Source organism: Egretta garzetta, unplaced genomic scaffold, assembly GCF_000687185.1.
Source record: "Egretta garzetta isolate BGI_Z169 unplaced genomic scaffold, ASM68718v1 scaffold185, whole genome shotgun sequence".
Taxonomy (NCBI): Eukaryota; Metazoa; Chordata; class Aves; order Pelecaniformes; family Ardeidae; genus Egretta; species Egretta garzetta.
Genome location: NW_009259595.1, coordinates 1,351,902 through 1,366,896, shown reverse-complemented (window position 1 = coordinate 1,366,896; position 14,995 = coordinate 1,351,902). Strand labels below are relative to the sequence as shown.

The following is a 14,995-nucleotide window of genomic DNA, read 5'->3' as shown; positions in this document are numbered from 1 at the left end:
TGGCAACCAGCCTCAACACTTAAATACATGTATTTCGCCATACCTCTAATGCCTAAGTGCTTTAAAAACATCTGCCCTCACTATTGTAGGTGATTACTTACACGGCTCAAATCTTAAAGTGGCCAGGAGTTTATTAAAAATATTCTTAAACACACGTAAGCAAACACTGTTAATGTAACATTAAGAGATGTATAGCTTCTTAAGACAAAATAGCACAGCAATAATGATCTGAGTCTCTGATATATTAAGATCTGGTTGTATCTTCCATGTTTGTTTTAATATCAGACAGCTTGTCATGTAACACTGTGCGCATTTCATTAACTCTGGGATGAGGTAATCACACAAAAAAGGAAACAGTGCACACTGACTGATGGTGTTGCAGGTAGAGTGAACCGTGGGAAGTTCATCAAACAGTGTGGATGCCACGAGGAAGCGATTTCTCTGACAAAGGCATGATGAAGAAAGCTCCTTGTTTTGCATGGGGAACAAGTTCAAATGTATTTTTCTTTCTATTTAAAAGGTGCATTTCAGTTCAGGTCAGACTCTGCCCTTCCAGTTACAATCTTTCTGTCCCTGCACATCTTCCAGATTCACTGCGTATTTGGAATTCCAGTCTCGCTCAAAAAGGTTTTTTAATTGTTCCTGGATAGGCAATTGCCTTCTTTGCAGGTTGGTCGAATTCTGTTTGATAATTAGTCCCACACCAGCTGTGTTAATGAAGTAATCTTCTGACCAATTGGAAGTCCCTATGCAATGGAAAAGTAGCTAATTAGAAAACATTCATTTCCCAGTGTTCCGCTTGATCTCTATACTTGTTAAGTCCACATTGCCTGGCTTTGCTGATTTGCTGTACAACTGGAAATCTCATTAGGACAAGCAAAAATCAGGTCACCTCCTTCTTATTCCAGACCTCAGGTTTCAGAAAGTCAGTATTAACTGGAACCCTGAAGCTTCATAACACTCTGGTTCCTTACAGCCTCTGGCAGAGATGCACAAATTTACTCATTATAAATATGGGAATAGAGGGCAACATTTGGGTATTAAGAGGGGCAAAAGCCAGTGTTTGATATAGGTTTCTGTGTTTAAAGAAAAAAAAAAATCCTTAATGGACTTAATTCCCTTTACTTGTTAAAGGAAAACAAGAGGAGAAACCGGACCCTTGATCAATAAATCCTCAGGAGCTGGTCTGAGCTCAGCATGCGATGCCCGCTTTCAAACCAGGCAAAGGTGGGAATCCAGCCGTAGACATTGTCTAGGGCTCTCTCCAAAGCTACCACCATCAGAAAACCAAACGCTGTGAAGCAAATACACATTTTATCACTTAAGCACTTCTGGTGTTCACCTGAGCCAGAAAAATATACTGTCAATTCCAGAAGGTGCTTAGGCATGGAAGCAAATTATCTGCATATCTGCCTTCAAAAGACAACTCCATAAGAAACAAGTTCCATTAAAGGCAATTGGAGCTGCAAGTCCCCGGCCTGCTGGAAGATCGGGCTCTTTGCTGGTTTGCATTGCTTGGAGGATGAGCTGTCTGAAATGACAGAGCCCTTCCACGTTCCCTTTTTTGAGAGATCCTAATAAGAGTGAAAAATAAACACCACCCTGCCTGGCTTTCAGGAATTGAGCAGCGATCGACACTGCTGTTTTCTCATTTCCATTCCTAGAATCCTGTTCAGCAAACAGTGCAGGGAATTAATTCCTCCCAGCAATTTCTTTTCATTAAAGTGTGATAGTGTTATATACCAGAGCACCAGCTAATGCTGCATCGTTCCGAGTGCACGGTCTGTGAAATTCCCGCTGCGCTTGGCACAGGCTGTGCACTCCGACCTGTCATGCTCTGCTCTTAATGGATCACAGTCATACAAAATAATCTCTCACTGAACTTGACCTACATGATTTTCTCCCCTTCACATCTCTACTTCTTTACCCAGGGCATACATTCTGATAAAACCATATACTTTGATATTTTTTTATCTGCTTTACATGGCAAAATGAGGTCTTTTTTGATATTGCAGCCCATGCTATCTCAGTCTCAGTCCTATAGATCTGAAGATACTGTAAGTGTCTGGAATAATGGAATACGTACCGATATAGGCTACTTTATCGGTGACCGTGTATTTGTTGTGATTCACTCTCCCATGAGGAATATTTGTGTGATTCAGAACGGGAATAATGAAGAGTTTCTGGATGGAGAGAAATTAAAAACAAACAGAAATACCAGAGTGAGGAACAGATTGAGTAACTGGACAATGCAGATTTTCTATATTTTCAAAGAATGGAATAGCACAGAAAGAACAGAAAAGAATATTCCACACACTGTTATTAAATGTACCATAAAAGAGATTTTACTCTTATCCAAGAAAACTAACAGATAGTGCTTCCAGTATACATAAAATTGGATAAGCAATTGAGATCAGATAAGGATAATGTTTGTTTCACAATGTTCCATTAGTGGCACAGCTATTATCATTCCAGGGCAGACAATTAAATGCAGTTTGAGGCAGCTGTTTAACAGATCTGCATTTACCACTGATTGCTGCTCTTATTTTGTGCTAGAATGGGCTGATCACAGACACAAGGGGTACCGCAGGCAACAATAATGCCTAACTTTTTCTGTTAACTCTTACTAAAACCTACATTTCTGTTCCTTTTTTTATTCTTTTTTTTTTTGTAAACACATTCCTCCTTACATCTGTGACTTCTCTCTGTCGTGATAACTGCATTATGTTGGGACCTTCCACACCATCTCCACCCCACTTGATGCATTCCAGCCTAGTGCCTATGGCCTGTGTCTAATATTCGTAGTGTTCAAAAATGGTTCTATTTGTATAGGCAGTAAGCAGAGCTCTCAACTGGAAAATACTGAATGTAATTCAACCCATTTAAGATACCCTATACAGGAAAAGGTCTATGAGAAGAGGACTAAGTTGTCATATAAACTGTAACTGTCATGGTGCTCAGCAAAAGTGACTGCCTGGATAATGTCGCAAGCACTTGGGTCACAACAACCCCATGCAACGCTACAGGCTTGGGGATGAGCGGCTGGAGAGCACCCTGGTGGAAAAGGACCTGGGGGTACTGGTTGACAGTCAGCTGAATACGAGCCAGCAGTGTGCCCAGGTGGCCAAGAAGGCCAACAGCATTCTGGCATGTATCAGGAATAGTGTGGCCAGCGGGAGTATGGAAGTGATTGTGCGAGGCCGCACCTTGAATACTGTGTTCAGTTTTGGGACCCTCACTACAAGAAAGATGCTGCAGGACTTGATGATCTTAAAGGTCTTTTCCAACTGAAACTATTCTAAGATTCTATGATTCCAAGTCTTGCACCTAGGCACATCCCTTGGTATCACTAGCAGCTTGCAATAGCTGCTTCCTCAAGGATTATCTCTTGGGCCTTATTTTCTCAAGGACCCACAGCAGTTGCTGCAACAAATGACAATCTGCTTCTCTAAAACCTGACACTTGCACATGTAACTGGCAGCTTAGACTCAAAAATCAGTAGCCTCATAGCCTTAAGCTGTCCTTCCAAAATCAGGTTTCTTATCATACCACGTCAACACTGATGTGGGCATGTGGGTTGTTGAGAGCACGCAGGGACCTCAGATAGTAGAGCATGGCTGGGTCAGAGTGGGTCCAGCAGCTGACCAGGAGCCGGATTTGTACTCTGTTGTTGAAAGCTGCGTATCTCAGAGCATTGTCAATGGCTGGCCAGTACCTAGAGAAAAGCAGGTGGGTGGAAAAAAGGGGTATTTTCGAAACAGTTCAACAGAAAGCGGTGACAATAAACTGAGAATACAAGTGACACCATGCACAGATGGGATCTCTGATGTCTAGTAAGAGAAGCACTTGTGCCTTCACTGGAGGTATAAATCTGATTTCTGCCTTCTACCCAGCCCGTTCTTCTCCCCGGTGTGTTCTGAGACCTCCAGTCTCTGCCAAATTGGATTTAAATTGACCAAAAAGTGTAAAGCTTAGTAAAGTGCATGTACGCAGATACACACACAGCAGGGTGCCATCATGCTAATTTCCTTCAGAAACTAAAAATAACAATAGCAACTCCAATGTAAAGCCAGATCATCCAGCACGGAGTAAAAAGGGCAGTGCAGAGCCCATGGGAAAGCCCAAGAGCCATTTTGCAGAATATGGCCATTTCAGGACCTGGGAGAATGTTCCTAGTGCCCACAGTGGTCCTGTGCCATCAGCCAGCACGGGCAGGCTCTGTCCCTCTTCATCCCTCCTTGCCCTCTTTCGCATGGCGTGTGCCCCGGGGTAGCACACACGGCTCTGCTCTCATGAACACGGGGCTGACCGTTTCCATGACATTCGTGTTGGCAGTAGCTTAGGGGAAAATTTTTAACATGCTTCACCCAGCTACACCACACTAAGAGCTGGACAAGGTACATCCCAGGACTAATAACCCCCAACACCCATGTAGCATTTTCATTCGAGTGCCACACGAAGACGAGCATCTTTAGTACAGGTTGGAGGACTGATACAGAGAGAGGTCCGGCACTCGTTTACTCTCCCATGAGTAATGAGGAATTAATTTGCCTAACTTATTCCTTTTGGTCTTATGTACAAAGGCCTGAATTCTCAAATCCTCCCTTGCACATTGTCCTGTCGTGACCAACAGACTGGCCATGTGCTTTTAGGCGCAGGCTGACTTGTAAAACTCCTGAAAAACTCAGAAAAACATGGTATTTAGACATGCTATTTTTGAACAGTTTCCATTTGTAAAATATATTGGTTTCTAGTTGATTAACACTCAGGCATTAAGACGGCAGCTTTGTTCCCTCTGCCTCAGCTGCTGGAGGAACCTAACCTGAACTAATCAGCCTCGATTCATTACACTACAGCTGGTTGCTGTGGAGATAGCCCGAGGCCCCACGCCGCTTTCCCTAGGCCTTTCAAACCCTTGTTTGCATCAGATCAGGCCCTAGATGTCACAAATGGTGGATTAAGGCTTCAGATGAAGAATGAGGAGTATTAACACACTCGCTCCTAAGGGGGAAAAGAGAGTTTCTGTGAACCTATTCTTAGCTAAAGGCAGGAGATGAGAAACCCAGAGATTCAACCGTACAACATGGAAACCAAAAATCCCCTAAGCCGCTTGATTCCAAATGGAAGCTACTCTTTGAGATTGTGTTTCAAGGCGAGTGGAATTCTCTGTGTCTGTCTACCATCCTACACCCTTCCTGCTAACACACACACCCCCAGCTGAACAACAGAGGCTTTACACAGTCACGCCAGAGGACGTGACGCGGGGTATAATTGTGGCTAAATGGCAACCTAGAACTCACCCTATTCTTTACAAGCCACGTTGTACATAATTATTTTGCTTGAACTTCTTTCTCAGCCAGATTATTTAGATGATTAGATGAAACTCACAAATGCTATAAGGAGATACTTTTCAGACACTCGGTTGCATATAGACATCCTAATTCAACCATATCTAAGAAGGTTTGGAGTCATAGTAGTTTCCCTGTGACTAACTTCCTGTGTTACTCAGGTTTGAGTTGATGTGCAGAGTCTGCATAATTCTGTGACCTTGGGCAGCCCACTGGGACCATGGCAGAGGTCCACCACACACAATTTGATCACTCCAGGTCACCATTACCACCTTCTCCTTGAGGGCTGCTGCTGCATACACCCAGCACACCTCAGGAGCTTGGACGTCCTTAGATGGTATTATTAAAAAAGGAAAATAAAAGCCCAGAAGTTTCTTTCAGAGACTGTTTCAGCTACCATTGCAGAGGTCGGCAAGGGCAGCTAAGAATCCGCCTCTAAACTATGGGTCAAGTAGGCCAAACAGGCAGCAGAGCCAGAAGTCAAGAGTCTTTCAAAGTAAAGAACAGAAAGAAACGGGAGCAGAAGAGGGGAGCAAAACAATATTTTCTCTGAAAAGTCTGATGTCAGATATATTTCTGCTGTTCCCATTTCTCTCTCTATTCGTAAAGCTGCTCTGTTGTATCCTGAAGGGAGCTGTACCTGACTGTGCCTAGCCTGGCACTTCACAGTTTTCCTGCTGTGTGAAGGGCGCAGGAGGCTGCTCTAACCCGCTGCGAAGCACGCGGGCAGCACTGGGTACCATCCTTCCTGTAGCATCAGTGTTTGCACGGTCCACGAGGCAGTCGTGAATGCAGAGCAAAGCCTCAGTTCTCTCAACTCTGAGTATTTTCATTGTGGAAGCGGGGGGGTAATAGTACATTTTTCCTTTAAATAGTGCAGTCAACTGATTTGCTCAGGATTTGTACCTTTCTGGATGAGTGAAACGGCTGGTAGGGAAATATTCCATAACAGAAACATAGACGAATTTCTGTGCCTCACCGATAGTACTGACTATAGCAAAGAGGTCCTGTGTGCGGCCTTCTGGACAAAATGCTGGAGGAGAAGCCTGTAAAGAAGAAAACACACAGGTGAGTAACTTCATCCTTTTTCTGTCAGGCTGCGATTCATTTATATCCAGAACTGCTCAGTTTTTGAGGTGGACCACTGTTGTTCCTCATGCCTTCCATGTCCTGATAGCTCGGATATTTACTGATACATTGAGCCCATGGGTAATTAAAGGAGACCTGCACCCCATCCTTGCCGTACTACCTGACAACCAAAGCTGGGTCAACCCTTATTCCTTGAGCAGTTCTAGAGAAACCTGTTGAATGAATTATTATTACCCAACTGGAGCACGAGCAGCTGAGGACTGCCGAAGAAACTTTTCTGGCCAATTCTAAAACATAGTTTACCGTCTATCTTTTTATGTTAAAATATACTTACAGAAAAATAGGCTCTTGTCAAGATTCCACTGAATTCTACTTCCAGAGGTTGATGCTTGTTAATGTAGGTAGAATAATTAAGAGGCCAAGGGAATGGGACGGTAGCATTAGCATGTCCAAGATCCCAGTAAGTACTAAATGTTTTCCAGAGGTCTTTGGCCAAGCAGCTGCAGTTGTATATCACAGCACCAAACTCTTTCACCTGCAAAGAGAGCAAGCTCTGTCGCAGCCCCAGAAGGAGCCACCCCACCTCCAGGGGTTTCTTTGCTGTTTCTCCCACTCAGTCAATACTTTACATCATCATGAATTATCTCTGTTAGGTGCTAGGATGTGAATTTCCCCCCAGATTTTTGAATATGCAGCAGCAGAGCTTACCTGAGATAAAGATCTCCAGTCCATATTTGCACTACCGATATATATGTGTTTCATGTCTACAATCCAGAATTTGCTATGCAACACTCCTCCTGCCAAGTGTCCAAAATCGATCTTTTTTACATGAGCCCCTGAAGAAAGATGGGGAAGGGAAAAAGAGTTTAGATACAGCATGGAGACGGTAATCTATACTGCTCCCCTGTATGTATCCAGAATGCGTCTGGATGTCTAATATCTACAACTGGTACGAACTACCAAAATTCACAAGCACTCATTCCTGGGAATACAATAACTTGCAAAAATATACAAAATGTGAACTTTCAGAAAAATCCTTAAGGGCCTGACAACATAGACAGAAATCATGGACTACTGCATAAATAGTGCTTGTGTGAACATGAATAGTGCTGTGAACCCACATAAGCACCAGGTCAGAACAGGCCTTGGAGAGCAGCTTCTCTCAGGTGCCTGTTTGCATTCCTGAAGTTCTGAGTGAGATAATTACCTTTTTCCTCTAAAAGCTCGAGGTCGGTTGAATTTGTAGCCAAAGTTGGCATACTTGCCGCAACATACACAGAGACATTCTCTGCAAGTAACCTCTCAAACCTCTTCAGAATATCTTCGCCCTGCATGGTACATTGTTTGTTAAATTTTATATTTTGTTATAGAATATTTAGTAAAATATAAGCAAGTACAGTGTTACTAATGGATGCTTCCTTTGAAGAACCCCAGCACAAGGTGGTCAGAAATTTCACCTAGGTATGGTTGGACTCCAGTCAAATGATTCTATGATTCTATTTCAGGTCTTTTCCAGTCAAATGATTCTATGATTCTATTTCGGGAGTGTTTCAACTGAAGAAAAAAGGGAAAAATATTTTGATCCAATGTATGAATCAAAGTTTATTTTCTATCATTTAATGCTATTAGATACAAGGTTTAAAAGTACGACCACAAACATCCCAGCAAAAGTAAATGCCCCAATGAAGATCAACTGTTGGATGCTGATGCTCAACAGATGTGCTGCACCATTTCTGCCCGAGGATGAAAGCAACAGAGGCCATCCTGAACCGAGCTGCTGCTTTAACAGAGACAGGGCTCAACCTTACAGCTGTCGCTTTTACTTCTTCTCACGTGGAGGAGATGAGTCAGCTTACAGCGCCCCCCTGGTGAGGAAGACAAGGAGAGCAGACCCAGAGGAAGGTGTGCCAGGAGGGAGACAGAGGCTTTGCCCACAGGGACAACCCAGCATCTGGTCTATCAGCAACCACCACGATTCCTGACACATGGCTAAACCCCAGACCTGCCTGAAATAGAGTGGCCTTGTCCCTTCTGCTTTTCAGAACAGTCCCTAGCCCATACCATCATCCAGACTCTGCTCTGGGCTGCCTGGGAGGTTGCCAGCTGCTACAGGCCAAAAGAGAACCAAGGGACAAGTAAACACGATGATGTGCTCACAACGTGAGCCTGTGCCATGGTCTCTGTCATTTACTTTTGGTGGTGGAGCCAGAGAGGCCCTGCAGGAAGCCTAGCTGCACAGGGCACCGATGAGAACAGCCCTGCAGAGGAGGGCAAACATCCTAAGCTGGGATCCAACAGCATGGCTCAGGGACACCTGCAAAATGGGCAAATGTGGATGCTGTGTCCATACACTGGGGAGAAGCAGCCTCTGAGGCAGTCAAAAGTCCAGCAGACTTTATTTCCTGGCCCTTCCAGCTAGCCAGAGGGAATTGGCATGTTCACTTGTGTACGTGGGATCCTGTAGGCTCTTCAGCCGTGCCATTGGCTGCCCCTACCACAGGCTGACCAACTGCAGGGTAAGCAAGTGTGGGTTTGAGACTGACCTCTGGGCTGCTCTTAAAACACAGCATTCAGAGACATGGATAGAGCCCAGATGGAGTCTAGCTTGATTGGAGGAAGAAAACTGGTGTGCTGCTTCAGACCAGCATGAAAAATCTTTCTGGGTTCGCAGGAATTGTCAAGCAATGTCTCTGGGACATCTGACCACACAGTCAGTCTGCCATCTGCCACATGTACATGAGACATACAACCGTGGATGCGCTTGTCATTGATTTTCTCCTACCTGCTTGGAAGATGAATCATTGACGTTGATATCCTTCCCAGTAAGAGACCAATAGTAAGAAGCCACATGAATTTTTTCCTGGGCCATATCAAGGAGCCTCATCCAGGCTTGGTACAAGGGTTTGGCTGCAGTGCTGTTTATCTCAAAAGCTAAGTCATAAGGAACGTTTTCCACAAGTTCAAACCTGCAATGGCAATTGTATATCATGAAGCAAGCACCTGTGACCCAAGCAGCAAAACAAGCACCTGTCAAGACGTAGAGTTGGCCATTTTGAATGTCAACCTCAAAAGCAAACAAGCTGAGCTAGACAAACAAGCTGGGAGTACTCTGTATCCCCAGTTTTTATAGCCAAGCTTATATGTACATTGTCCTCCCAAATCCAGCAGAATGGCTTTTCAGTAGCCATTCTGAGCTTTGCATTTTACAATCCTAAAGACAGGGAGAAAAATCACCTCCTGGGTCTGGATGTCACTTTGGTACCCTCTCCACCCTCTGCCAGGACAAACGCCCACTGCCCCCTCCAGCCCCTGAGAAAGGGTGAGCTCAGCAGCAGCTGCTTTGCCCACCGGTCACCCTTCTGTGTCCCACCACTGCCACAAAGAGAGGACAGCTAGAGGTGGTGGAGCAGCTACAGAGCTACACTGAACATACAAGCACAGGACCAGTAGTGGAGCTGCGATGCTGCCCCTACCACCCCTCATAATGGGCAACTACTAATGTCCCAGTGCCTAAACAGCCCACTTCTCCCACGTTAGTGGTACTTTATCACTTATTATACAATGGGAAGAGAACAAAAGCCGTGCTGATATTGTCAGCATTGTAACTATTTCTCCACCTGGTGATTACTTTTCCATGTACCATTGGGCATGACTTACCTGCAGGAATCATTGGATTTATAGGTGTCCTCCTCAGTTATTGTGGTTCCTGGGAGATCTCCATAGATTCCTTCCTCCTCCCCTCCATAAATTCTGAAAACTGCTTCTTCTCCCTTAGGATCAACTGTGCTGTTCACTCTCATCAAGTAGAAAGCCATCAGGACAACAAGACCAAGTATCAAAATTGCCCTTAAGATTTGAAACTAGAACAGAATCCAAATAGGATACGATGTAAGCGATCACCAAGTCACTGATACACCAGCTAATGGGTGACTATCTGTTGCAGGTGAGTAAATCACAGTAATTGAATAGTGGTTCTGCTTTCAGCTACTGGCAGACAGTATTCTTAGATACACCACTGAAAGCGAGGACCACAAGCTACATAAGAGTTGGTTTATGTGAGGACCATGACTCTAGTTCTGGTTTACTTTTTCCTGTGCCAACATATCAAAAACTTGGTTTTTTCCCCAAACCTTATAATTCATTTGATGTTGATTAGCTTTATTTTAGCACAAGACAAATGGGTGTTCAACAAAGTTTCTACCAAAATAAAACAAGGGAATCCATAACACAGGTTTAGCCCAGCACTACCATGAAGAAGAAGTTCATGAAGTCAGGGGAGAAAAAACTGGTCTGAAAATGTCAGAAGCAGGAGGGCATTTTTTGGTGGTTTCTGAACATGTTCTGTTTTTAGCTTTTAACTGAAACCTCACTTAAGTGAAACTACACAAATGTAATTTATTCATATGGCGAGTGAATAGTATTTTTTTGGCATTCTAGTGTGGCAAGTTAGATTCATTTCCCTTTTTCTGTACTTCTTCCTTTTTTTTAGCCTGGCCACCTGGTATATCCAGCTCTGGAGCCCAGCCACTCACATGCTGTAACATACAGCACCAGGGTCTGTATGTTGCCCTGTATCAAGAAGGAAAATACAGCCACCCGTGCAGATCCATTTGCCCCCAGCAATTATCGTGCCTGGCTCCCGATGGCAATTCTTGGGAGTGGAGACCGTCCAGCACCCTGTGATAGGCAACGTGAACCTCAGAGTCGTGCTTTGGAACCTCCAGGCAAGAGAACAGAGCCTGGGAGTGGTTGTGAGGGGCTGTAGCTATAAATGTGAGCTCCCAAAAGGGTCCATATGAAAACTGCAGAGAAACCAGTTGCCTCTGAAAGTATCTATTTCTGTTTCTGTGTGGATAAAGTTTCTTACTTTTCATTTTCTCTGCCTTTCTCAAGATCTACAGCGCTGCTATCGTTTTCAGGCAGGGATTTGAATGACACAAATGTTTTTAAACTATCTACTTAAATTTTTGCCTTCTGGTTTGTTTTCCCTCTCATTGATGGCAAAAAAAATCCCACCAATTTTTAACAGTTCTGCGTTTCATTCCGTGGAAATGTTGGCAAGACTTAAACAGCGCACAGGTTTTAGAAGACATTTCTAAAGCAAGAGATCCACTTCGAAGCCACATCTTGGCTGTCACCACGCGATACACGGTGGTGTCCAGGTGCTCTAGGCATGCTGAATGAATAAATAAATGCTGTGCTAATGAAGCTATTTGCATGAGCAAGGTTTGCTGTCCTGAGCCAGGGCTGCAGGGTTAGGCCCCATGTTGCTCCCTCTGGGCAAGGTTTGATCAGCCTACCGGATAAATCAGTGAGGGCTTTGTCACTCGCTTGTTTACAAATAGGATCAAAACCTACATGGATTTCTAAACCAGGCAACAAAATCATTCTTAATCTGTTATTTCTTTTCAGAAATGTCAGCGTAATCTCAGCTCTTGTAAGCAAATGTAGTGTATCCCAATAATTACCGTTTTGACGTCTTTTTGATTGTTCACGCTTAATTTCATGTTGGAGGACTCAGTAAACATCAGGGATGTTTTTAATGCTTTTTTCACAATCTGAAAAACAGAAATGTTTGCAAGGGGGAAAATAAAGCTTTATGGCAGCATTTGTATAAAGCCAGTTACAGACTAAAAATGCAGGTTACTGCCATTGCTGTATATAGCACTCTGAGATTTAAGTACGGATCTGTGCAACATCCTCGCAGTGTTATGGGCCTTGAGTGACATTAATAGACTCCAAAGCGAGAGGGAGAGACAGGTCCCTGCAGTCTTTTCCCTGGTGCTGTCTAGTCACAAAAAAATCACTGCAGTAATTAATGTGTAAACAACCGCATCGCTGCCTCTTCAAGTTACCCTCCAACACCCACTTTTGGCCTGTTGCAAGCGAACACATTTGACACCAAGCAATAACGAAGCGCAGGAGCTGTGGGTGACAGCGTACAGCATCAATGTCGTCCTGTGCGTGTCTCTGTTGGGCTCCTGCTCTCTTCCTCTGTGTGGGAGTTGTCTTCAACGCCAGTGTCTCTTTCAGAAGGGGACATGGACCAGGCTGAAATCTAAACACATCTTCTCCCCTGCTGCAGCCATGATCATGGGAAATTAAGTTAACTTCATTTTCTCCTTAGACAGTGTTGCTCCAATCTTTTGTTATCACCAGCAGAGGTGACCACAAGAGCAAATACCCAAATATACCCAAACTCACAGCAAGTTATAGGGCAGGGGTAGTTGGCCACTTTCCTATTTTGCCTTCTCAAAAGGTCAAACCAAAAACTTCACACATGGCCCACACATCATCCCTGCACGGGCAGAGGTGTATTTAACCCATAGGAGTCAGCTGTTGTTGCTCATGCTCAGAAGCAAGCACATCCTGCGGTATGGTATGTCTCAAAAAGCGCTACCAGATGATATCACCACCTGTCCAGTCCCCAAACCACCACTTCCTATCCCCGAGCCCCTGGGTGTTTGCAGCCTGGAGGATGAAACTGCTGCAATGGCATTGGATATGCAATTGCTCTGTGGGTGGCCACACTCAAACAAGTTTTAGGTAGGAAGGATCCTGCCAGGCATGTCTCACCCATCCTGCCGTATGTTCACAGCTATCCTCACCTGAGCCGGATGGGCTCGTGGTGCCCGCCCTCCCATACCAGTGAGGCACACCATCCATGCTGCACCCAGCTCCTGCCCATGCCACCTTTCTGTAAAGATGCTGTGAACGCATGGAATGGGCAGGAGTTGGACACAGCACGGACATAGCCCCAGAGGCTTCCTGTGGGACCCAGCTCACAAGAAATAGTGGAGCTGAACCAAAGAGGTGGGGGATGTCTTAGGAGACAAGGAAGGTGGGTCTGAAACAGTGACGTGGGGAAGAGGGGTGTGAAAAGAGAGGACCCAAGGTAAAAGAGCAGACAAGATGGAGAGGGAAGAAAAGGTGCAAACAGTCGTGGTTAAAAGCATGCTAGAGCTGCAGAGATGAAAGCCAAGTTTCTGTTTCAGGATCTGCTGCTTGTTACTATCAGCTGTAATCACTACAGCAGCACCTACTTTCCAAGGCAGTTTTACTCACACTTTTCACTGGCACTTCTTTTTGCTGCCCCAGATACGGATCACAGAATCCCAGAATGGCAGGGGTTGGAAGGGACCTCCTGAGATCATCCAGTCCAACCCCCCTGCTAAAGCAGGGTCACCCAGAGCAGGTTGCACAGGACATCATCCAGGCGGGCTTTGAATATCTCCAGAGAAAGAGACTCCACAGCCCCCCTGGGCAGCCTGTGCCAGGGCTCTGATGCCAGCTTTTACATTAGAAATAGTTATAAATGCTGGCAGGTAAATACCCATTCTCCCAGCCCTGGAGAAACTGAGCTGCTGCCAGCAGTGAAAGGATGGTTGGCCATCCCCTGGTGAATGTCAGGTCCTCATGCCCCTAAAATTCTGGTTTGTGTTTTAGGCAGAGTACAAAGACGCGGTGTCTTACCCCAAAGAGCTTACAGCCCAAGTGGAGAGGGGGGTATAACACACCAGGCAGAGAAAGCCATGTGACAGCCACACAGGTCATTCCACCACCTGGAGAGAAAGCGGTCAAATGCCAACCCAGGAAACTTAGCAGGAAGAGAAGGAAAAGAGAGCAAGAGAGAAGGGGAGAGTGTCACCTCGTCCCTCGGGCCCCCAAGGCTAAGGTGCTCCTCACGATACATTCAGTGACCCAAGCAGTGTCTCAGTAGGGAGCTGCGGCTGTAGGTGCACTTAAAGCCCTGTGATGGCTTCAGGAGGGAGCTTGTGAGAAACAACTTGTTTCAGTTCTCTTTTTTCAGCAACAGTTACAAAATGGCTTCAAAAAGCAGCATTTATCTTAAAATACGAGAGTGAACAGATCTCATCTGTGCCATAGTAGAGTCATCTACCACTTGGTTCAAAGCCCTTCCTGATACATTGCCCAGTGATGGGTTGGATTCCCAGCAGCTACACAGAAGTCATGAGAACTGCACTAAGATGTGCTGTTTAGTTTTCAAGAAAGAAAACATCACAGACTCAACCAGAATTCTTAAGAATAATATTGTAGCTGGTCAGTAATTAACTATGGCTCCCTCTAAGCTTTCAGGGCCTCACTAGCTGCCAATTTCAACGACTGAAGTTCATCCAAGAGCAATAAATACAGGCGCTACTCAGCATTGCTTCATAGACTCTTCCACAAGCTAACACCACAATCTCCCAAGGACACGCGGGAGACTGCTGTTTATAACAGTAAGGCTGCTTTCTCCCTGCCGCCAAAATAACTTTTAGTAATTCTTTTCTCCATCAGTGTCAAACTGTTTCAGATTTTGGGTTGCAAACTCAAGAATGAGATACTTCACCATACAAAATCCTCCCCGGAAGCTGTTTGAAGCTCCTCAGATCAACAAGGTGTGTTCATCCCTCCACAGCCACCCCCAGCATGCTCAAGATGATGGCAAATGTGCTTACCATCCTGGAAGGCCTCTTCTTGGGTACGTGTCCTACCGTAGTCTGATGTTACTCCCAACTCTACTTACAAGAGGCAGCGCAACGCTTTTCACCAGCAGA

General features: G+C 44.9%; 1 protein-coding gene across 1 annotated transcript; it reads right to left on the bottom strand.

The window, feature by feature from the left end:
• Positions 1 to 274: 274 nt before the first annotated feature.
• PLD4 (phospholipase D family member 4) lies at positions 275 to 14,995 on the bottom strand. Its single transcript, XM_009638124.2, has 11 exons — positions 14,897 to 14,995; positions 11,906 to 11,995; positions 10,095 to 10,297; positions 9,220 to 9,403; positions 7,645 to 7,765; positions 7,146 to 7,273; positions 6,772 to 6,972; positions 6,255 to 6,394; positions 3,550 to 3,715; positions 2,087 to 2,183; positions 275 to 746 (listed from the first exon to the last, which is right to left on the bottom strand). The coding sequence occupies exons 1-11, from the start codon at positions 14,897 to 14,899 to the stop codon at positions 538 to 540; spliced, it is 1,542 nt and encodes a 513-aa protein (XP_009636419.1). The 5' UTR covers positions 14,900 to 14,995; the 3' UTR covers positions 275 to 537.